Here is a 22,810-nt window from a genome sequence, read left to right on the forward strand (position 1 = left end):
CCGACATCAAGACTATGTCTTTTCTTTGGGTGAGCCAACAGAACAAGAAATTGGGACTAGTATGGGAAAAGTGGATTTCAAGCTTTATACATATTTAAGTATAATTAATAATTAAAATAATATTAAATTTAATATTTCGAATAGTTCGGGTTCTAAAAATCCGTGAACTGTTATCCGAATCCAAATTTTCAGATATATGAAATTTCAGATAGTTCAAATACAGATAGTTGGATAATTCATATACAGATTCAAATTCGGATTATTTTTAACCCACCTCTAGAGTTGGCCTCCCTTTCTTTATGCTTTCTAGAAACTAATCCAAGCTTCCCGAAAATGGAATCACGCCGTTCTTATTATTATTATTACTATTATTATTATTTGTTGTACAACAATCTCTTCTTCTATCCTCATTAATCAACACATCACTTTCAATTCATTTGATTGATAGCTCAACAATGGCATCATGGTATCGAAGATCAAAGCTAGGTTTCGATGCAATTGCTCGTTACATCACCGCCTCAAAACCCCCAATTCACAGCACTCAATTGAGTAAGTTTACATCTGGGTGGTCAAATTATCCAATTAGGGTTCCTAAAATTGTTAACCCAAGTTCAATTAGACATGGGTATAGACATTATTACGTTGATTCACGTCAAGTTAGACACTTTAAGCCTCGAGGGTTTAAAAGATGGACTGATAACCCTAGGAACGTATTGATAGTTGTGTTAGTCGGGTCAGGAGTTGGGTTAACGATGTATTTCGGTAACGTTGAGACGATACCGTACACGAAACGAAGGCATTTGGTGTTGATGTCTCATAGTTTGGAGAGAATGATGGGTGAGTCTCAGTTTCAGAATATGAAGGCGGGGTTCAAGGGGAAGATATTGCCGGTTATGCATCCGGAAAGCATTCGGGTGAAAATGATTGCGAACGAGATAATTGGGGCGTTGCAGAGAGGGTTGAAGAAGGAACAGGTGTGGACGGATTTGAGCTACGGTTCGGAGAGTGGGGCTGCGTCGGAGATTAGGGGGAAGGAGGCGGTGATGGCGATGACGGAGGAGACGGGTGCGGGAGATAGGTGGTACGGGAAGGACGAGTTGATTGACGATGCGTGGGTGGACGAGAGTAGGAAGAAGGGGAAGGATAAGGGGGTGAAGTCGGGGGTTTCGCATTTGGAAGGGTTGAAGTGGGAGGTTTTGGTGGTGAATGATCGTGTTGTGAACGCGTTTTGTTTGCCTGGCGGGAAGATTGTTGTGTTTACAGGGTTGTTGGAACACTTTAAAACGGATGAAGAGATTGCTACTATTATTGGTCATGAGGTATGTTTTGTTTGTCTATAAGTTAATATGAACAGATTTGGATTGGTTATGTTATGATATATTCCCTATAATGTAGGATCTCATAAGGACATATTAAAAATTGCCGGTTGCTCATAGTTATATTCTCTAAATTTTTGCCTTAGGTTAGTCTTAGTGAATTTAGAAATCGTCACATGACATCTTAATGGTTTGAATCAAGTAATCTTAACAGCTGTTCTATAATTGCATTTTAAGTGTTCTTTTTGAAAATTGGAAGGTGTTTCAAGTTAGGGTGGGTTAGATGATTTTACATTTGTCTTGATAATCGATTTAGATAGAACAACTTCTTACACGCTTTTGATATGCAACATAAAATGATCAGAAAGTTAAAATAATAGTAAATTTATGCCAAAGACTCTAACGATGTGAATGGCAACTTGAAGTCACCATTATTTATTTAAGTTAGGCCTGGCAAATTCAGCGGTTGGGTAAACTCGGGTTACGGTTCAGAACAGGTTGTAAGCAAACAAAATGAGTGTCAAAACGGGTTCTAACTTCTAAGCAAAATGAGTTTGGGTCAATACCGGTCGTGTTGAAAAGGTATCTGGTTGGGGTAAAAATGAGTTTCGCCATAATAGAATAGGGTTAAGAACTCAAAATGAGTCGTTTTTGAAGAAAGTACCTACCCGACCCCCATGTGCTGCTATTTGGATCCTTTTTCAACTTAACAAGTTTTATGATAGTTGTCCATTTTGACCTTTTGACTAATTTAAAGTGACTCATCTTGACCTGTTGACTGATTAAAGGTGACCCAAATCAACCCATTTATGGATTTGATTGCCATCTATAGCTAAAAAGAATGCCCTTTTTTAATTTTGTATCGACAGTTATGCTAAGAGATTACTTGATTTGTATAAAAGCAATAATGTGGTGGAATCATTATGAGATAACTGTTTATCATGGTTTCCGTTTTATTTTTTATCTGATCCAAGAAAAATGATGCTCTTTATTTCCCCATTAAAATCTGCAACGCTTTCCTTTTCTAATTGTCTCATAAAAAGTTGCAAAATGTTTTTCTTGGTGAGTTTTTAATATGAAATTACTTGATCTGTCATTACAAAGATGTCGATGGTTTTGTCATTATCAAAGGGTATTTAAGACATTTGGTTAATAGTTAGTGGTGGAAATATTGAACCATTTACTCATGAGTGTGTCGATGTTAGTTGTTTTTTATTTCAAACCTGTTAAACGAGTCAGTTCAAAAAATTAATTAGTTCAATGGGTGAAAGTCGCCCAACAACTATTTTTAGATGCATAAAGCTTTCTAACCATTTTCATTTAAAGATTAGATTATTATTGCGACTGTATTGTTTTTTTTAACATGGTTAGTGCAATGATTAGTATTTGACACCTCTATATAACGGTTATGTATACGAATGTGTTGGCTAATACATGAATATTGTTGTAGGTCGCACATGCTGTGGCAAGACATGCAGCTGAACAAATTACAAAAAACCTCTGGTTTACAATCGGGCAGCTAATTTTGTATCAATTTGTTATGCCCGATCTGGTCAACACAATGTCAAACCTTCTTCTTAAGCTTCCTTTCTCCCGAAGGTATGCTATAGTTTCTAAACAGTTTCATGAATTTCCTTTGTGTTAGATGTGAAATCAACTGTTTAAAAAAATTATAATATATGTGATGAAATGGTGTTATGTGTAGGATGGAGATTGAAGCTGATTACATAGGGCTATTGTTGATGGCTTCAGCTGGGTACGACCCGCGGGTCGCTCCAAAGGTATTTGAGAAGTTGGGTCAAGTATCGGGTGACTCTGCTTTGCGAGATTACCTTTCTACACATCCATCTGGAAAGAAAAGAAGTAAATTGCTGTCTGAAGCTAGTGTGATGCAAGAAGCGATCTCTATATATCGAGAGGTGATTGCTGGACGAGAGGTTGATGGTTTTTTTCTTTAACTGTCAACTGTTTTTGTATAATATACTCTTGAACCTGTTCAAATTACGTTTGAAGATGGATGGTTTTTCACGCATGTAATGTCGCCTTGTAGAAGTTGGAATTTACAATGTCCAAAACTCAGTATAAGATTCAAGGGCATATGATAATATGACTTTAGAAGTTCGAAATTGTGTATATGTACATTTTTTTTATCAGGTGTTTACAGTTTTGCTTTGATTCAAAAAGCCAAAGTGAAATTCTAAATCGCACCACAGGCGTGGCGGAAACGCCAGCCTTGAATAACTACGAACACCAAATCATGACAACCACCACTTAAAATAACTCTTACAAATTAAACACCCACCAGTAGAGATGTTCAACAAAACCGGTTCCTGGACCCGAACCGGTGGACCCGAACCGGTTCCAACCTGTTTTTTGTAGGAACCGGACCCTATCTGATTCAACCCGATGATCCGTGACCGGTTCTTGCATTTCTGAGTGGGGGCGGGTAGGAACCGGAACCGGTTCTGGAACCGAACCATCCGGAACCGGTTCCTAACCGGTTCTAGCCGTTGGATCGAATATAGCCGTTGGAAATCGTTTTTTTGGCCGTTTTTTGACCGTTGGGGTCAAAAATAGCCGTTTTTTGGCTCCCCCAAGCACCCCACTGTATTTGGTGTCATGGGTTCATCACAACACTCAAAACGCAAACCCGAACGCAAAAAAATACAAAAAAACGCTATTACAACGTTTTGAGTTCTCTAATCTCTTGTTTTCTCTTCTTCTATATTCATATTTGTTGTTATGGCTGCCTCACAATCATCGGTTGTTTATTTTTATGTTAATTGTTTTTTTATTTTTCATGTTATACAAATACGAATCGTAGTTTAGAATCCAAATCGCAAACGAAAACGAAAAAAAAAAATTTACACTGTAACCGGGTTAGGAACCGGTAAGAACCGGTTAGATAGGTTAGGGGTCCGAGGGTGCCGGTTTAAAAGGGGGTTTTGAATATAGGAACCGGTTCCGGTTCCTAGTCCCAAACCGTTTTGAACATGCCTACCCACCAGTCCTTCCATGTAACACTTTCCAATCTTGATCGGTTCTTAACCCACAAGAACCCGAGTGCTTTGATAACACCCATCAAATTGCTCAACTCTACCGGCTTATTATCGAACACATGATTGTTCCTCCCTTTCCACAACCACTAGAAATTTACAAGACAAATAGCATTTAAAACCTTCTCTTTTTTTTGTTAGGAAACCTTAGTGAACTTATACAACAAATTCCGAACGCGTAAACCAACGGTACGTTGCACCAAAGCGAAACAACTTGCCAAACTTCTTGTGCAAGGTCGCATGACACAAATACATGTTCTCGCGATTCTTCAACAAGACCACACACCGAGCACGCACGGGCCGGCCAAACATACCTTTAGTTAAGCCTCCAAATTTAAAAATAAAACATTATATATAGATATATATTTAATTGACATATTTAGGGATGACAATGGGTCGGGTCTGGGACGGGTCTAGGTATTCCCAGACCCGGACCCGATTATAAAACCCCGTCCCAGACCCGTCGGGTATTTATCGGGTAAATACCCATCGGGTATCGGGTTTACCCGTGGGTTTCGGGTATACCCGTTAGTTTATTAGAAATACCTGTCGGGTATGTCCGACTCAAATCCCATCGGGTTTTGAAAATACAACACAAAAAAATTTATTTTTCTAGTTTCATGATGCACTTAATTCAACAAAAAGATAAAATTATACCAAAAAATATATAAAAAAGATCTACGTAGTTTATAGAGGATGAGTGAGTGACGGGATGTAATACAATATATATATAATATAATTTTAATATTCATGGAGGACACACAAAGGACAATTGAACACAAATACCATTTTTTAATTGTTACTATGTGTGTGTGCGTATATATATATATATATAATTATGTCGGGTATATAATCTGGTAAACGGTTCCATATTATCGGGTAATCGGGTCGGGTAATCAGGTATATTAGAAATTCCAGACCCGCGAAAAATTTAAAAACTAATCCCAAACCCGTCTCATACCCTAATGGGACGGGTAAGACCCGTCCCAATTATGTCGGGTATCGGGTATTCCCATCGGGTTCGGATTTCACTGCCATCCCTAGACATATTAGAAATAAATATGCCTAATTGCCTATAGCTCTAGTGGTGATTTTGTGTGTTGCTAACTTGGAGGTCCACGAGTTCAATACTCATTGTTAGCAACTTTTTTTTTTGTCTCTTAAAACAATTGTCATAAAAGTGACACAAAATATCATTTGGACTTAGGCTTTCAAAATCGTTGAGTCGCTCTTGCACATAACTGAACCTGTTGATTCTTCAACAAGACTACACACCGGACACTTATTATTCGCTCAACCTTTTAAATAAATTGTAGTCAGTTTACACACCGTACAAAAAAGTATTAGATGATCTAGACAAAATCGTTCATCTAGCTATTGGCCTCTTTTTCCTACAGATAGTCGTCGTATCTTGCTGATGGATGATTGAACAAAACAAAACAAACCGCCTATCAACACTAATATTGATTATGTACATGTTGGTGAATACATGCATGAAGCCATTGATCGACGTGGACATGTGTCCCATATATGTGACTCGTGACACTAGCTTCACTTATGTTTCATCCAACACGTGTCACCCGCCCACATCATCCATCACACTCGTCTACCGACACCCTCAAAACACCACGTCTCACGTGTCAACTTCAGACACTCCCATGATCGTTTATCGGTCAGCTCGGGCAAAAAAATATATATATATATATATATATAACAGTGTACGTCACCAAAATAATATAATAATATATACAACGTAATTAGCCGTCAAATTGCATATCTGTAATGAATCGGGTGTATCGTAATCGGAAAAGTATGCTGGCAGCTAGTGACGACGGTGAGGATACGGCGGAGAAATGCCGTGAGCGACGGCGCCGGAGGATGGCCATGAGGAGGGTGGCGGTTAGGCCGCCGGAGAAGAAGACGGCGGATAATCCGACGACGTCTTCACCGGAGATCATGAATTTGATAAGCAACATGGAGACGCCGACGCCGCCGGTGTACGGGACGATGTCGTTGATTGGACGGCAGCGTCAGATGATGGATGAAGTATTTGTTGAAACGAACTTATGCCGGCCGGAGATCAACGGGTTCCAGCCGGTGCATTTCTTCGGTGTGTTCGATGGTCACGTAAACTTCCGACTCTTACTACTGAGGATTATTTTATAAATAAATCTTATAAGATATTATTTTTACATGTAATCAGTCTATTAATTAATTTTTTTGAACTATTAAATTTTTATAATAACCAACACCAACAAAAAACACAACACCCACATGCTGCCTACACAGCTCGGAGAGCAATCTCAAAAGAAAGAAAGAATGAAGTTACACCAATTCGACCCTTCTAACAAGCTATGCTTTGATAGATACTTAAACCAAAGAAAACTAGGGTTTTAATGTCTCTAAATCTCTTTCACTTTAACCTCCAAATCTTCAAACTCTTTTGTATTAGCCATATAGATAAATTCACATTTATAATAAGACTATCCAATTACAACAGAGATGTAGGTAAGGTCAACAAATTGCGCCATCATCCCTTTTGAATGACAAAACTGAACCTGCTGAAAACTAAGTTATCGTTTTTCGTCGATGAGTTACCGTGGACGACCCGTTGAACTCTTTTCAGAAACGTAGCCGCATGAGGGACAATAGACCCAAATCTATTGAAAGCAATAGACCAAAATGTATTGAAAGCAAAATGAATGAAGTTATGTTGATCACGTCTTCTTGTGCCTAACAATTTTTCCTGATTCTACTTTTAACACAATTTGTCTAGCAACAAACCTGGTGTCCCTGAGCCCGTCAAAAGTGGACACTCCAGTAAGGTCCACACAAGCATGTTTCCCCGCCTATCCAAACGCAAGAACGTCTGTTGGTCGAAGAGTAAACCTTCCTTCATGCGGATCCGACAAGAAATTCACATGAGCCTATTTTCTTTCCAAGATTCTCGCACGTTTTAACACATTACAAAGGGCATCCCTGACCAAATCACACTATATTTAAACCCTGAGAGTTTTTTTTTTGCAATGAACTGCATGTTCACCAAATTTATCTAAACAAACTTTACAGCAAAACGGGCAGAACTCATCAACTAGGAACATGGGATCATTAAACGATATTTAAGAATGGTCCGGTACTCCACTGCTGACATGTGCTGGCTTAACCCTTCAATGGGGATGACGATCAAAAAGTCTTGAGCATGAGAAGCTTGAAGACATTCTAACACCACTCTCTGATAAGTGGGTATGCATACTTTTCTCCTAAACTTTGGACAGTTTTACTATAAAGGGCACTCGTCAAAGCATTTTAGGCTTTTTTTTTGGGGGGGGGGGTTCCTTATTAGCGAACCCGCCAAGATCAGATCGGGAAAATTATCCCATGGAACGCCTCTTTTTCGACAACTTCAAGCTTGAAGGTTTTGTGAAGCTCAAGATGGTCTCTAACCAAAAACCCTATTAGAAAACCCAAAATTAGGGGAACTTTGCAACAACAGTTAATATGCTCTCACACTACCGTCGAAACCCTACAACCTGTCATGATATGGTCTACAACCTATCATGATATGGCCGGCCGAATCTCCCCCATTTCACACAAAACACACACTATCCGTGATCTGGATCTCCTTCGTTCCAACACTCACTCCATGGATAGGATCCATCTCCGTCCTCCAAACATGTATATTACACTTTGCCGGAACCCTATTACTCCACTTCATAATCCTATTATTTTTTACATTTTTATTTTCAACAATCAACCTTTTAACCGAGCTAACAAAGAGCACACCTTCTTTATCACCAAGCCATTCCCACTGGTCCGACCCTGCTTTCTGACATGCTGCATTCATTAATTGGATAGATTTCTCCCATACTCCCAACTCAACTCTACATGGATTTCTTTTCCATCAGTCCGCTATTTATAAATTATATATAGTTATCCTAAAAATTATTATATTATATATTATTAAGTATTAATTAGCTAATTATTTATTTAGATTTTATCTTATAAAATTATGAAAATTTGCAATGCAAAGAATTATATATGACAAAATATAATGTTAGATCCAATACATACATGTTTACAAACATGTTTAGCGTGCTAAGCATGCATATACATAGTTATTATGCTACATTCATTTTATGTACTTTAATATATTACTGGCTTATGGGCTGATTAGTAGGATTACGTTTAAGTGACTACTTCTAAATCGGTGAGGGGTAGATATTGTTTGGTTCATAGAAATACTACTTCTCAATGGTGTATGGAGCCATTAAGGGTTAGAATTATGTTGAATGATTCAGATCTCTCAAACTTCTTAATTATTCAGCGTAAGATTCAGCATAAGATTATCAAACAGCTCTTACGGTAGTCATGAACTATTAACTAATAATATTTGTTAGGTTTATAGGTTTATTTATTTATCCATGATCTCACCTCATGAAATATAATACAATGTCATGTCTCAGTTTTTACATGATCTCACCTCATGAAATATAATACAATGTCATGTCTCAGTTTTTACATGATCTCACCTCATGAAATATAATACAATATCATGTCTCCGTTATTTATGATAACTTTTGATGATTTCAATATATGTGACTTTTCAACTTTATAGAGCAGGTGTCAGCATTATGTAAAGAGCACATGCACGTTATCATGAAAGAGGAGTTGATGCGTGTTAAGGTGGTTGGAGAGGAGTCAAACGGTAGCTGGGAGCGGTGGAGGTTGGCGGTGAACCGAAGCTTCCGCAGGATGGATGAGATGTCGTTAAAACTTTGTAGTTCCAGAATTTGTAAATGCAATCCGCAGCTATCTTTAATGGGGTCAACTGCGGTGGTGTCAGTTTTAACAAAAGAATACATATTAGTGGCGAAATGCGGTGATTCCAGCGCAGTGATCTGCCGTGACTGCAGGCCCATCGATCTTAAGGTGAATAATAATTAACACATACACAGTTGAATTTGTGTTTGTTTTTATAGATTAAACTTGAAATATGCATGTATAAGTATTTAGTTATGGTTTTGTGCAGGGTGATGTAGGAGGTTGTGGTGGACGAATTATGTCCCGGCCTATAGGTTATCTCTTCCTCTTTATCAAACAATTTATGAACACTTGCCTCCTGCTTAGTATCGTTAAACCTACCTGTCTTAACTAGGAAAATCCCATGTTTACAAATAGAATTGTCTATATATACCTTTTGACCATAACGTATGCTAAAAGTTCTGAACCTTAAATCGAATCCGAATTAATAGAGATACTTATCCAAGATGACCGAAAATTCAGATATCCAAAAAATTTCGGATTCGGATAGGCATTTTAAAAAATTTCAGATATCCGAGTTATCCAAAATATGATTTCAGATATCTGAATTGGAAACTACTTTAGTGCCTTTAAGATTAAAAAAAATAGTCAAAACTCAAAAGGGTTATTTGGTGTGTGTGTGTGTGTTTTAATGGTAGATTGACAATTAAAAACTAAGATCAACACACAGAAAATGATTTGACTCGATTTTATTTACAAACTATTAGAATTGCAATCACTCCGGATATCACATGCCGGTCTCGGTCTCTAAAAGTTTATGTTCATGAGACAGAGAAGTTGGATATAAATATGGTGGTCTCATGAAGTTCATATATATATGAGACAGAGAAGTTGGAAAGAAATACGGTGTTCCTAATTAGTATAATTCTATTAAAACTGTTTCTATTTAACTTTTGTTTAATGCCATTTTATGTGGTGATTTTGTGTGAAGATGAGATAGGCTTCTGGGCAACATCCGAACCAGAAATTTCGATAACAAAGCGAGAATCACGAGACGAGGTCTTGATACTTGGTAGCAATGGACTATGGGATGCTGTGTCGAGTGAAACCGCATGCAAAACAGTACACGAATCTCTTGGGGAAAATTCAAGTGAAGGAACTGAGTTGGCGTCAACTCTATTGGCATGCCTCGCTTTGGGTCGTAGGAGTACCGACAGCATCAGTGTTATTGTTGTTGATTTGAGAAAGTGAAGCTCAATGATCATTTATCTACTTGGAATGTTGGTTGATGAAAATACTTAGGGAACTATTTTTTAATTTTTTTTTTATCTTCTCTTACATGTTAATATGTAAATTATTAATATCTAATGTCAATTTTAGTCCTCTATTTTATATATAGCAATAATACTTTTTAACCCCATGTGTTTTTACCGGCCTAAGCAAACATACGAGCTATTTTTATTTCAAGTTATATGGATTGCATCAAAAACATGAATACATCACATATATTATTATTATTATTATTATATATAATTAGAAAGTTTGGTGTCGCAAGTGGCCTATTGGCCCACTTGACGGCACCGTATTAGCCGGTAAATTTGTGAAAGAAACCAACCAAGTTTGCGCAAACTCGCGAACTTATTTAAAGCCCATGACCGACAACGCTACCGACTCCCCCCCCCCCCCCTAAATTGGTCCTTGGTCCAACTCAAGTTTAATATTTTTTTCGTTTTTTAGTTGGTACCGTAAGGTACATAATCATAACCGACTGAATTCGTGTCAAGTTATCGCTCAATGCCCAGGACCGACAGCACTTGGGTTTAACCACCGACCGGGTTTGCCAACCAAATAAACATCGTCTTAAATGTTGTGTTTTCTTATATGTTAATGTTTTATATGTTAATTTGACGAACTAATTTTAGAGATTTAACCCTCGTGTTTTACCAATGGTGTCATATCTTAACGTACGCAGCCGGTACCGACCGAATTCGTGTCAACTAATCGTCGAAACGCTCGGGTTTTACCAACCTCGGGGTTTCAACGCAGGGGTTTTGCCAGCTGCCCAGGCACAACGCGCCGGGTAGAAAAACTAGTTATATATAATAAGAATTTCGGCGACGCAACAACGTGATTGGTCCATGTGATCTTACGTGGTTGGTCGGCCTTTCAATTTGCATTTAATTTGTTTTCCGTTTCTAAATTCGTGTCGGTTCGCTGTTATAAAATACCGGTTAAATAACTGTTGATACCGTCAAATGAATCCGGTCAAATTCGTGCCGGGTCGCAACTTAAGGTTGTTTTCCCTGCGAGGTTTTTTAGTCCATCAATTCTGGAAGAATTAGCGTTAGGTCACGGCCACAACGCGCGTATATTTTTTGTTGTCGCCACGATCTTTTTTATGTAAATATGTCAATTTGTTGTATTTTGAGTGTGGACGAATTAACTTATTGATTTAGTTTCAGTGTAGTGTCGTAACCTGATACCAACCAAATTCGTATTGATTCACCACCACAACGCATGGGTTTCTGTGTGCGATTTAGTTCCGACAACATCGATTCCGACTGAATTCACGTTAGTTCGCAAATGTCATGACGGGGTTTTCTATAACTTTTTTTATCCCCCGATTCCAGATACAACGAATTTGTATCAATTTACAACTATAACGTACGTGTTTATATTTCACCACATATTTTTAATATTTTATTTATGTTAAATTGCTGTATTTGGGTGTGGGCGAATTTATGGTTTGCTTTATTTTTTGCAGCGTAACCAGATATCAACCGAAGTGTTATCGGTTCGTAGCCGCAATGCATGTTTTGTTATGTTAATTTGTTGTATTTTTGCGTTAACAAAGTGTTTTTTGTGGGAGTTTATTACTGGATTCGTAACCCGACACCGACTGAATTCACCTCGACTCGCATACGCACTGCACGATTTGATAAGTTATACGAGTATGATTGTCAAGAACATCAACCCGGTGCAACGCGCCGGGAATTTTCCTAGTTAATAGTTTAATATAGAGGTAACCAATGTTGTTGAAACCGGACCGGACCGGCCGATCGCGGTCCACCGACCGGTCCGGTTCACATAGTTCGCTCGGCTGACAGGGAACCGGCCGGTCCGAACCGGTTCAGCCGGTCGAACCGGAAACCGGACCGGTTGAACCGGTTTTCTAAGAAAAAAATATTTTTTTTAAAAAAAAAAAACATTTTTTAAGCTTGATCCGTCATTTTTTGACCAAATTTGTGCGGTCGGTCCGACCGGTGAACCATCCGGTTCGATGTCCGGTCTGGTTATGAAAACATTGAAGGTAACTTTATAGTACAGTATAAGTTTTAGAAATGTTTTAATTAACTTACTCAAATTAATTTTAACAGGTTATCATTACATTTATGACAACATGATCTTTACAAGTATAGGTTTCTATTGCATATTCATTTTCATCCATTTCTTAAACTCTTAATAATAAGTTGTGGAAAACATATAATCATAAAAACAATAATTAGTAAAATAAAAGCATAAGTTGAATGGTCACTGGTGAGTGAAATTAATAGAACTTCCATTATGATACTCAACTGATACAAAAATTGTTCAACACGTTACAATATGCAACTCTACCAACAAAAATCCTACACTTCAACTGGGCACATTCCATCGATTACACGACCATAACTCCATAATTACGTTACACAATCGAACCATATAAAAACGCTCAATATTACACTCGGTTAAATATTACACGAAAAGCCAAAACAAGTCAAGCAGGCGCAGTTGTAGCCGATTGGTCAGCCAACCACTGCCAAATTTCCACTTCTCCAAAAAGCCAAAACAGGTCAAGCAGGCGCAGTTGTGGCCGATTGGTCAGCCAACCACTGCCATACTTTCACTTCTCCGGTTCCATCGCCAGTGAAGAAAATATTAGGCCCGCCATGTATAGACCGAATCTCCTGTTTTGCATATATCTTTCCTCTCTCCACAAACCTAAACCAAAACCCTCGTATAAACATTAATGGTTTTGCCTGAGTTTTCAATAAAAACAAAAAGGTTGGAAAACTTACGATGGCAGGTCATATGCACGAACGGTGTTGTCATTGCAAGAGCACAGCAACACAGGTTTGGATTCTAAATCATGCATCCCGCATAAATTAAGCAGGCCCTACAAAAAAAAAAGACATTAGGCAAAAAAGTAAATTTATAACGAAACATAATAGATACTTATGAGGCTTTAAGTAGAGAATCTCCATGATCACAAATCTACTCATAATTTTTATTTTTATTTCAAAATAAAAATATATATACTTATGTATCAACAAAAATACTTAAAATGCTAATAAACAAGTCTTAAAAGCAAATGTGATATTTGTTATAGTTTCACGTCTTGTAATGTTCGGTTAAATACTTTGATCATCATTTAATCTTCCATGTGCAATAAACATAAATAGTATAAAATCGTTTACATTGTTTGGTGAATTGTCTTTTGGCAATGAAGCAATAACTGAACATATGAAATTTCTATTTAACAATTTTATATATATTTTTCCCTAGTTATTCCTTGCTTAAATATACTCAGTTTTATTTTTCCTTAGCATTCCTCTGCTTATTCCCCCAGTATCCGACAATAAGTTTCTGATTCTCTAAAGTTCTTCAAAATGAGACTGAACAAAATGAATGATGCAAAGGCTACATGCTCATAAAGATGCAATCCTTGCAAAGTGATATTTTCACGATCATAAACACCATCAAATGCTATGTTTCTCGTATTTCTGATGGTCTTTAGACCTGTGAAAATATACAATTTGCATAGATTGCATCTCAACAAGCTTGTACCATTTGCATCATTTGTTGTTTCTAGTGTACTGCAACTCATTTTGAAGAACTCTAGACAATAAAAAATAATTATCGAAACATAAGATGAATTAGAAGAAGAATGCTAAGAAAAACTGAAAGCGGGAATATACCTAAGCAAGGAATAGATAGACGAAAAAATATAAAATGATTATAAATTGTTGTTTAGAAAATTGGAAATTCATATGTTCAATTATTACCAAAAGATATTCACCATTTCTAAAAATGTATAAAGATTTTAAACTTTCTATGTCCGTAGCACATGGAATATAAATATGGATCTAAGTATCTAACACATTGTTTCAAGACATGAAACTACTAACAAAATCATCATCATCATCATCATCATCATCATCATCGTACTCAGTATATCCCACCAATAGCAAAGCTATGGTAGGGTCTGAGGAGGGTAAGATGTAGGCAGCCTTACCTCTACCCCATAGGGATAGAGAGGCTGCTTCCGGTGAGACCCCCGGCTCGATAGTAGTTTTGCATCAAGCCTTGGACATAAGGCACATAGCACTCAATCATCGGGACACCAGCTGATCGGTGCATGTACCCTTATCTTTCAGCTATCAACGCCACTACATGATGCCTGATTAACCGTCCGTCACTTTTAACGTTATTTTCACGAGATTAGTAAAATAACGTCAAAATTAGTGCAATTTCACTTTTGCCCACCCGAGGGTTCACACATATATACATCATATGTGCGTATATATGTGTGAACCCTCGGGTGGGCAAAAGTGAAATTGCACTAATATCACATACGCAATGTCTAGAATTCCACATAAATAAAGTTCAGTCTTACATGTTCCTCACTATGTGTGTAAGTTACTTCCAGATTCCCACTCTCCGCAGCCGCCCACACCTACATTATTAGTAACCATAATAACCAATTGTACACTAAAACCTTCTTCATACATTACGAAGTCACAAGTCAGAACCTTTATTGTTTTATCCAATGAACACGATAAAAGAAACTGATCCCAACAAAGAACCGACATCACAACATCAGTATGATCCGTTAATGTCTGAACACACTGCAAATTCTCAAGATTCCAAACCTAGAAACAATTCAAGCAAACGATAATCAAAACATAATTTAAAAAAAAAATTTATGCAACTGCCATTTTAGAATATAAAACATAAGTGAACTCACGCGTATAGATTTGTCCATAGAACCAGAATATAATCTATTAGCACCAACAACTAGTGTCACAACAGCCGAGGTGTGCCCTTGAAGTGATGCAGCCGGTTCAAAACAGTTTGTTGCAACATTATACTTCCATGCCAATATATTCCCGTCTTGTGTGCCCGCAAAGAGTAAATCATTGCCTACAACGAGTGAATAAACTTGCCCAACAGGCCCGTTAAGGCTCAACTCTGCAGAAGTTTGCACATTCCATGCCTATAACAAACAGTAACATAATCAAAACATAATATTAATGCATAAACTACATTATATAACTTACTTTGACCAAATTAGGTAGACCCACAAACATCCATGGGCCTTCACTGATCATGCACCCCACTTCACCCCCCACTTTAATAACCCCTGCACACTACAAAACCAAAAATGAAACAGGATAAATAATAAATTCAAATGAAACATATTATTAATCTAAATCAGTTGTCAACATTAAGGGTGTTCAGTGTTCAAATCGACTTGAGTTTCGGTAACCAAATTTCGAATCAAATTCGAATCCAGCTTCAAACTCTTGAATCCGATTCGAATTCGATTCGGATTTAATAACTGAATTTCAAATCAAACTCTAATCCAACTTCAAAATTCAAATAATTCGTATCGTTAAACACCCCTAGTCAACATATAGCTACCTGTCCAGATTGGCAATCCCAAACCCGCACCGTCTCGTCTCGACTCCCGGTATACAACTTATCAGACCCGACAGGTAGCGTGATACCACTAACAACCTGCAAATTAATCAAAAAAGATTCAGGATTTTAACATAATGCAAAAAAAATTCAAACTTGATCAATAATTTATAATGACTAGAGATTTTAACATAATGCAAAAAAAAAAATTCAAACTTGATCACAGATATAAAAAGACTCAAAATTTTAACATAATGCAAAAAAATTCAAACTTGTTCCCGAATAAATAGAGATTCAAGATTTAACCTAATGCAAAAAAAATGCAAACTTGATCCCAAACATATAAAGACTTGAGATTTTAACCTAATGCAAAATAAATTCACACTTGATCAACTTGATCACAAATAAATATATAAAGAAACCTAATGCAAAAAAAATTCATACTTGATCACAAAAATATAAAGAAACCTAATGCAAAAAAAAATTCAAACTTGATCACAAATATATAAAGAAACCTAATGCAAAAAAATTAAAACTTGATCACAAAAATATAAAGAAACCTAATGCAAAAAAAAAATTCAAACTTGATCACAAATATATAAAGAAATCTAATGCAAAAAATTCAAACTTGATCACAAACATATAAGGAAATCTAATGCAAAAAAATTCAAACTTGATCACAAATACATAAAGAAACCTAGTGCAAAAATAAATTCAAACTTGATCACAAATATATAAAGAAACCTAATGCAAAAAATTCAAACTTGATCACAAATATATAAAGACTCAAGATTTTAACATAATGCAAAATATTTCAAACTTAATCCCAAATACATAAAGAAACCTAAAGCAAAAAAATTCAAACTTGATCACAAATGTATAAGGATACCTAATGCAAAAAAATTCAAACTTGATCACAAATACATAAAGAAACCTAGTGCAAAAATAAATTCAAACTTGATCACAAATATATAAAGAAACCTAATGCAAAAAATTCAAACTTGATCACAAATATATAAAGACTCAAGATTTTAACATAATGCAAAATATTTCAAACTTAATCCCAAATACATAAAGAAACCTAAAGCAAAAAAATTCAAACTTGATCACAAATGTATAAGGAAACCTAATGCAAAAAAATTCAAACTTGATCACAAATACATAAAGAAACCTAGTGCAAAAATAAATTCAAACTTGATCACAAATATATAAAGAAACCTAATGCAAAAAATTCAAACTTGATCACAAATATATAAAGACTCAAGATTTTAACATAATGCAAAATATTTCAAACTTGATCCCAAATACATATTAATTCAAGATTTTAACATAATGCAAAAAATTCAAACTTGATCACAAATATATAAAGATTCAAGATTTTAACAAAATGCAAAAAAAGTCAAACTTGATACCAAATACAGACCTTCTGATGTCCTTGAAGCTGAGTGAGCATTGCAAAACAAGTACCAGTACACCAAGCATGCAAATACCTACACTTGTCCCCAAAGCTACAACTACCTTGTACCCAAAACTTACATATCTTATCTTTCTTCACTGCAACACCTGACCCACTAATATTATTATTACTACTAACCCCATTTCCTCTTCCACCTCCCCGACCCCACGTATTAACACTAGACCCACCACCGCCACGTCGCGCCGCCGTGGGCCGTTGATCGTCCGCCGCAAAACCGTAGGGTCGTTTAGACGACGGCGTACCGTTGGGTGGAGCTGATAACTCGCGGTGTAGAAATGGGCATGGGAATCGATTGCAGTTGCCAGCTCGCCAGTGGAAGCATACTTTTTGGTTTCGGTTGTCGGGTTGTTGATTCGGGTTCGGGTTTGGGCCTAATCTGTTGAACACGCGTTTGTTTCCATCCAGGTCCATTAATTAATTATTAAGTGGGTGTGTGATCATAGATTAGTGGTGGGATTGAAGATCTGGGGTTTAATTGAAGAACAGAACCCTAATTATTTAAGATTAGGGGTGAATTGAAAGAGGTGTTGATAGTGGTATGATGGTTAATGATTTTGGACCCTTGATGATTGTTATCAAATGGTCACAATACGTGTTGGATTTTTATTTTTATTTCTCTTACCTTAAGGTTTCTATATCTTTTAAGTAAAAATAATATTTTTATTATTGAAGAACTGGGTGTGAGAAAGAAAGATTATCGAGGCCGATGGACATCGGGACATGAATTATCTGACGTCATTGTTATATACTAGACTAGATATTGTTATCAAGGTATCCGTAGTGGGCGATAAATACGTTTAAAATGGGGTGATTTTTTTAAACACCCCTCTCCACCCCCGGCAAAATATGTGTAGTGGTGGGGGGGGGGGGATGAATTATTGTCGCTCAACTTCCTTTTGTTTATTATCATATAAAGTATTGTGTGTGATATATATATATAGGGGAATGTTAACATACAAATGAAATTAACGTGCTAAACGTAAGAATCAAGTAGAGTAATTATGTATACAAGTACTGTAAATTACTCTATGATAATTACTCTACTTGTATACATAATTACTCTACTTGATTTTTACGTTTAGCACGTTAATTTTATTTGTATTTGATCCAAACCCTATTTATATATATATATATATATATATATATATATGGGATGGTTCATGCGAGAAGTCAAGTTACAGCGAGAAATACGAGAAATTAATCTGGGCCATTGATTTGTCTAATCAATGGTGAATAATGATGGTGGCATTATTGTAATATACAAGCAAGGCTATTAATATAGAAAATGGTAGTTTGGTCTGCTTTTTCATAGCATACGTTCACAATTAATATTTGAGTCCTAAAAATTAGCTTGAATTTCCCCCTAAATATTAAGACTTCAATAATATTCCAATCTCCAAATTCCAACACCAGAATCGTCGATTGATTGGTTCTAAGGTTTTAAGAAGGCATTATACAGTATTCGTTTGGTGAAACTATTATTAGGTTTTTGGTGATGAAGCATAACTCACAGGTAAAAAATATCCTTGTTTTTGCGTTTTTTTTAATTTGAAATAACTAAATTTATCATAGTATTCGTAAGATCTTAAATATTGTTTGATTCATCAATTGATTTGAAAAAAAAAACTAAAGCTTTCATTATAATATCAATTGGGGCTAATAGATTTTGTGTTCAACTAAACCTACACTAAGCATTGTATAAACTATAAATGTTAATTTATTTTTCTTCGGTTTCACAACAAAAAATTTATTTCGTGGGAGTGTAGGATTTTCTTTTTTCTTTCTTTCTTTTTTTCTTTTTATATATATTGTTTTGGTCCCTTCCTTTTACTTTGTTGATTTCATAACCAAAAAAATAATTTTTTTTTTGGCCCTTATTGTATATGTGGTTTCTTAAGTGTGTATCCACCAATTAGTTAATTTCTAGATTATTTTCTATGTAGGCTTGTTGCCTAGTCAACGTGTTATTAATATGTTGTTTGTTTATTGTGTAGGTTCACTCTGTTTTTATTGTGTATGTACTTTGTTTGTTGTATAGTGGAACTAGGTTGGATGTTTAAGTTCACTATGTTTATTGTGTATGTAATTTGATTGTTACGTAGTGGAACTTGGTTAGTTGTGTAGGTTACTGTGTTTGTTGTGTATGTACTTTGTTTGCTGTGCAGGTTCACTATGTTTATTGTGTATGTATTTTGTTTGCTGTGAAGTGGAACTGGGTTGGCTGTGTAGTTTCACTGTGGTTATTGTGTATGTACTTTGTTTGTTGTGTAGTGAAACTAGGTTGGCTGTGTAGGTTAAGTTGGTTAGTGGTGTTGTTGAACTTGGTTGTTGTGTAGGAGAAACTATAATAGTTTTGGTACAATTAATAATTGATAATGTTATGAAGGGAACTTGGTTAGTTGTGTAGGAAGATCGATTTGTTGTGTGTAGGATTTTGTGTAGGGGAACTGGTTCGGCTGTGTAGGTTAAGTTGGCCGGTAGTGTTGGTGAACTTGGTTTGTTATGTACTAGAAGCTAGATTAGTTTTGATTGTTGATGTTGTGAAAGAGGACTTGGTTAGTTGTGTAGGTAGATCTATTTGTTGTGTGTAAGAGGTTATGGTTTATGTAATGTGTAACTTTGTTGTTATTTTTGTGTGTGTGATGTTGTGGTTTTTTTGTGCTATGGTATGATGATGTGTAGGGATCGTTGATGTTGTGTAGTGATTTAAAAGTTTTCTATTGTTTTGTATATGCTTTATTGCATAAGAACCATTGTAGTTATGCCGTATGCATAGGAGACTGTGTTAGATGTGTATGATTACGTGGTATGTTTATGGTTGGTACACTACAAACATAATTGTGTTAGATGATGTGGTGTACGTTGGTTGTGTTATGTTTATGATGTATGTTGATTGTGTTATGTTTATGGTTTGTGGTGTAGGTTAACTGTATTGAAGTACACAACCAAAGATAATTTTTTATAGTCAAGTATTTTTATGATTAGGCGTATGGAGAACTGCATGGGAAAAAGAGTTGCGATTATAGGATAGGAGAGGAGACATCAAAGCAATTAAAAATACTTCCTGCTTTAAAGAAAAAATATGTGGCCAAGATGTCGTTATTTTCCATAAACAAGAAGATATCCGACATTATGGTGTTCTATGTTTGGAATGACAATTTGGATTATTAAGGTTAAAATGAAGACGATATGACTATATGTTTTTGTGGTTTTTGAGTTTTTTTTTCTTAGATGAATGAACACCTTTGTTTATTTCATTAGCTACATACAGTCAGGTTATGAGTCTATGACTTTTTTTTTTATTTGAGATTACTTTGAAGTATTAATGTAATGGGTTTGAAATTCTTTGTGCAATTTGCATTTGATAATCTGTTATAAGTAAGTATTTAAATAACATTCACCTAATTTATCTACTAAGTTGTTGAAATAATGATGATTATGCAAAATAGGATATGTTCAACAAACTCCACCGTAATGTTACAAGTGAACTACAACCTCATGTATTTGGGTTTATTTGTTGACAAATTGACATTAGGAATAGATTGATTATTTTCTTGAATATTGAATAACAGTTATTATATTATAAAAATAGTTAAATAAAAAAAATAGTAACTTACCCTTAATTATTGTTGCTTTCCAATTACAGAAAATATGTACTAGAATACCCCTATTATTAAAATAAATCATAAACAAAAGAAAACTTGTGATTGATCCAATTAATTTCTCGCATTTCTCACACTAAAAAATACTTCTGAAATGAACCAATACCTATATATATATATATATAGCAAGGTTAAAATAAAAAGTTGACATTCCCTAAAAAGTGTAGGAAGTGATTTGAACAATTAGATTAAACATAACACGTAAGGGTAGGATGGGAAAATGTTTATTTCTCTCACTTTTATATCTTCACATCCGGATTATATTTCTCCCTCTTATGTTTATATCATCATCCATGCCTTACAACTTGATTCATCGCTCTCTTCAAGTCAAAATAAAAAAACCCTACTCCCTCCACCGCCGTTCAACCAACCACCGCTAGCAATCAAGTCGGCCACCAACCCAATCCGGCACCACTGACCACCATAATCAGGTGTCGGAATGGTCCGAGCACGGCCACCAAACGCTGCACGATTGGGTGGTTCGGTTCAGCATCATCGTGGTTAGTTTTGATTATTGTGTTCATGGTCTATAATTTATTTTAGTTTGTTTTCGAAAATTAACCCCTTAATCACCGATGACTTTTTTTTTCTTTTACTGTCGATTTCTTTTTCACTTTAGTTTTCTAAATAAATTATTTTGAGATTTGGGTCAAATTGATGTTTTGGGTGGGTCAATCATCGTCATGGCTTTTCTTTTTTAGGTTATAATCATTGTTGTTTCTCTTTGTACGATAATTATGTAAAAAGTTAATTATAGGGTTTGGGTTAAGCAGTTTTGTTTTTGTTCATGAAATCAAAATATATTTGCCAATTTGGTCATATATTCTTTTTAACAAAATGAATTTATGTATCTAGAGAATATAAAAATGTTTGTTGTTCATGTTTATTTTGGTTTGATATAATTGTCAGTTTTATAGTAAAATTTTGTTATGTTGATAGGTGGTGGTGACATTCAGAGACCGCGAAATGCCTTTAAAAATAAAACACAACAAGCACAAGGTTGAAGAACAAAAACACAATGGGGACGATTTGACATAGATGTTGATGCTTGCAAACAAATTGTTTTAGTTCTTTGTATTGTTATAGTGTGTTTTTGTTCATGAATATTGGTTACTTTTAACCGTTTGCATCAAGTACAAAGTGTTTTTGTTCATTAGTGTTGATTATGATGCTCAAGCTAGTGTGTTTTAGTTCTTGGTGTTGTGTTTTAAATTTGAATTAAAATTTGGCGATGTTTTTTAAATTTTGATTATTTTAATTAAAACACACTGTAATATATCTTATAATGTTGTTGGTATTTGTTTTAAATTCGATTTAAAAAATGATAATTATAAATTGTTAATGTTTTCATATATAATATAACACACTTGATGATTATACCCCTAGAGTGTTATAAAACAAGTGTAAAAATAAAACACATCAAAGAAATAACCCACTTTCCGTCTTGACCATTCAACTCCCTAATCCAAGGGCTAGGATCTTTTCCTACACTTTCTAGACACATCTTACTTTTTATAATAACCTACCCTATATATATATATATATATATATATATATATATATATATATATATATATATATATATGATGAGTATCATTACAGAACTACAAAAACCCACCATTTACTGACTAGGCATCACATGACGCAAGTCGTCCCATTTTATAGCCCATTTACTACACATATCCTAAGGGGCAAAAGACCTCACATGTGTAAGTGTATGTGATAATTACATGTAGATATCTTATATATGGTCATTAATGTGCATTTCATACAACTCCACATAGATGAAGCCTCCTTGTTATTGACTTTATTGTAATCATGGATTAACTTTTGGTCAAGTTAAGTTAATTGTAATAT

General features: G+C 35.5%; 3 protein-coding genes across 3 annotated transcripts; 2 read left to right on the forward strand and 1 right to left on the reverse strand.

Moving 5' to 3' along the window:
- The first annotated feature begins 291 nt into the window (after window positions 1-291).
- On the forward strand, window positions 292-3,374 carry LOC143615261 (mitochondrial metalloendopeptidase OMA1-like). The gene is made up of 3 exons (XM_077088427.1): window positions 292-1,319; window positions 2,767-2,915; window positions 3,022-3,374. Exons 1-3 carry the CDS (start codon window positions 456-458, stop codon window positions 3,272-3,274), a joined length of 1,266 nt encoding a protein of 421 aa, XP_076944542.1. The 5' UTR covers window positions 292-455; the 3' UTR covers window positions 3,275-3,374.
- A 2,743-nt stretch (window positions 3,375-6,117) lies between these two features.
- Window positions 6,118-10,490, forward strand: LOC143615260 (putative protein phosphatase 2C 75). Its single transcript, XM_077088426.1, has 4 exons — window positions 6,118-6,499; window positions 8,993-9,301; window positions 9,402-9,447; window positions 10,125-10,490. The coding sequence occupies exons 1-4, from the start codon at window positions 6,155-6,157 to the stop codon at window positions 10,382-10,384; spliced, it is 960 nt and encodes a 319-aa protein (XP_076944541.1). The 5' UTR covers window positions 6,118-6,154; the 3' UTR covers window positions 10,385-10,490.
- A 2,190-nt stretch (window positions 10,491-12,680) lies between these two features.
- On the reverse strand, window positions 12,681-17,891 carry LOC143615257 (zinc finger CCCH domain-containing protein 48-like). The gene is made up of 8 exons (XM_077088425.1): window positions 17,238-17,891; window positions 15,818-15,913; window positions 15,454-15,543; window positions 15,141-15,389; window positions 14,926-15,045; window positions 14,790-14,849; window positions 13,192-13,289; window positions 12,681-13,114 (listed from the first exon to the last, which is right to left on the reverse strand). The coding sequence occupies exons 1-8, from the start codon at window positions 17,700-17,702 to the stop codon at window positions 12,967-12,969; spliced, it is 1,326 nt and encodes a 441-aa protein (XP_076944540.1). The 5' UTR covers window positions 17,703-17,891; the 3' UTR covers window positions 12,681-12,966.
- Between the last annotated feature and the right edge of the window lie 4,919 nt (window positions 17,892-22,810).

Source organism: Bidens hawaiensis, unplaced genomic scaffold (genome assembly GCF_021521415.1).
Source record: "Bidens hawaiensis isolate Kalapana, Puna unplaced genomic scaffold, B.hawaiensis_p1.1 tig00042361_1, whole genome shotgun sequence".
NCBI classification, from domain to species: domain Eukaryota; kingdom Viridiplantae; phylum Streptophyta; class Magnoliopsida; order Asterales; family Asteraceae; genus Bidens; species Bidens hawaiensis.

What these genes read in the sequence shown, in the direction of transcription:
- LOC143615260 (XM_077088426.1), top strand. Translation starts at nt 6,155, where the DNA reads ATGAATCGGGTGTATCGTAATCGGAAAAGTATGCTGGCAGCTAGTGAC. An exon ending in TCGGTGTGTTCGATGGTCAC is followed by an intron (nt 6,500 to 8,992) that starts GTAAACTTCCGA and finishes TTTATAGAGCAG; the next exon opens with GTGTCAGCATTATGTAAAGA. An exon ending in GCAGGCCCATCGATCTTAAG is followed by an intron (nt 9,302 to 9,401) that starts GTGAATAATAAT and finishes GGTTTTGTGCAG; the next exon opens with GGTGATGTAGGAGGTTGTGG.
- LOC143615261 (XM_077088427.1), top strand. Translation starts at nt 456, where the DNA reads ATGGCATCATGGTATCGAAGATCAAAGCTAGGTTTCGATGCAATTGCT. An exon ending in CTACTATTATTGGTCATGAG is followed by an intron (nt 1,320 to 2,766) that starts GTATGTTTTGTT and finishes ATATTGTTGTAG; the next exon opens with GTCGCACATGCTGTGGCAAG. An exon ending in AAGCTTCCTTTCTCCCGAAG is followed by an intron (nt 2,916 to 3,021) that starts GTATGCTATAGT and finishes TGTTATGTGTAG; the next exon opens with GATGGAGATTGAAGCTGATT.
- LOC143615257 (XM_077088425.1), bottom strand. Translation starts at nt 17,702, where the DNA reads ATGGACCTGGATGGAAACAAACGCGTGTTCAACAGATTAGGCCCAAAC. An exon ending in GGGATTGCCAATCTGGACAG is followed by an intron (nt 15,544 to 15,817) that starts GTAGCTATATGT and finishes TTGGTTTTGTAG; the next exon opens with TGTGCAGGGGTTATTAAAGT. An exon ending in ACACACATAGTGAGGAACAT is followed by an intron (nt 13,290 to 14,789) that starts GTAAGACTGAAC and finishes TTTTTTTTGTAG; the next exon opens with GGCCTGCTTAATTTATGCGG.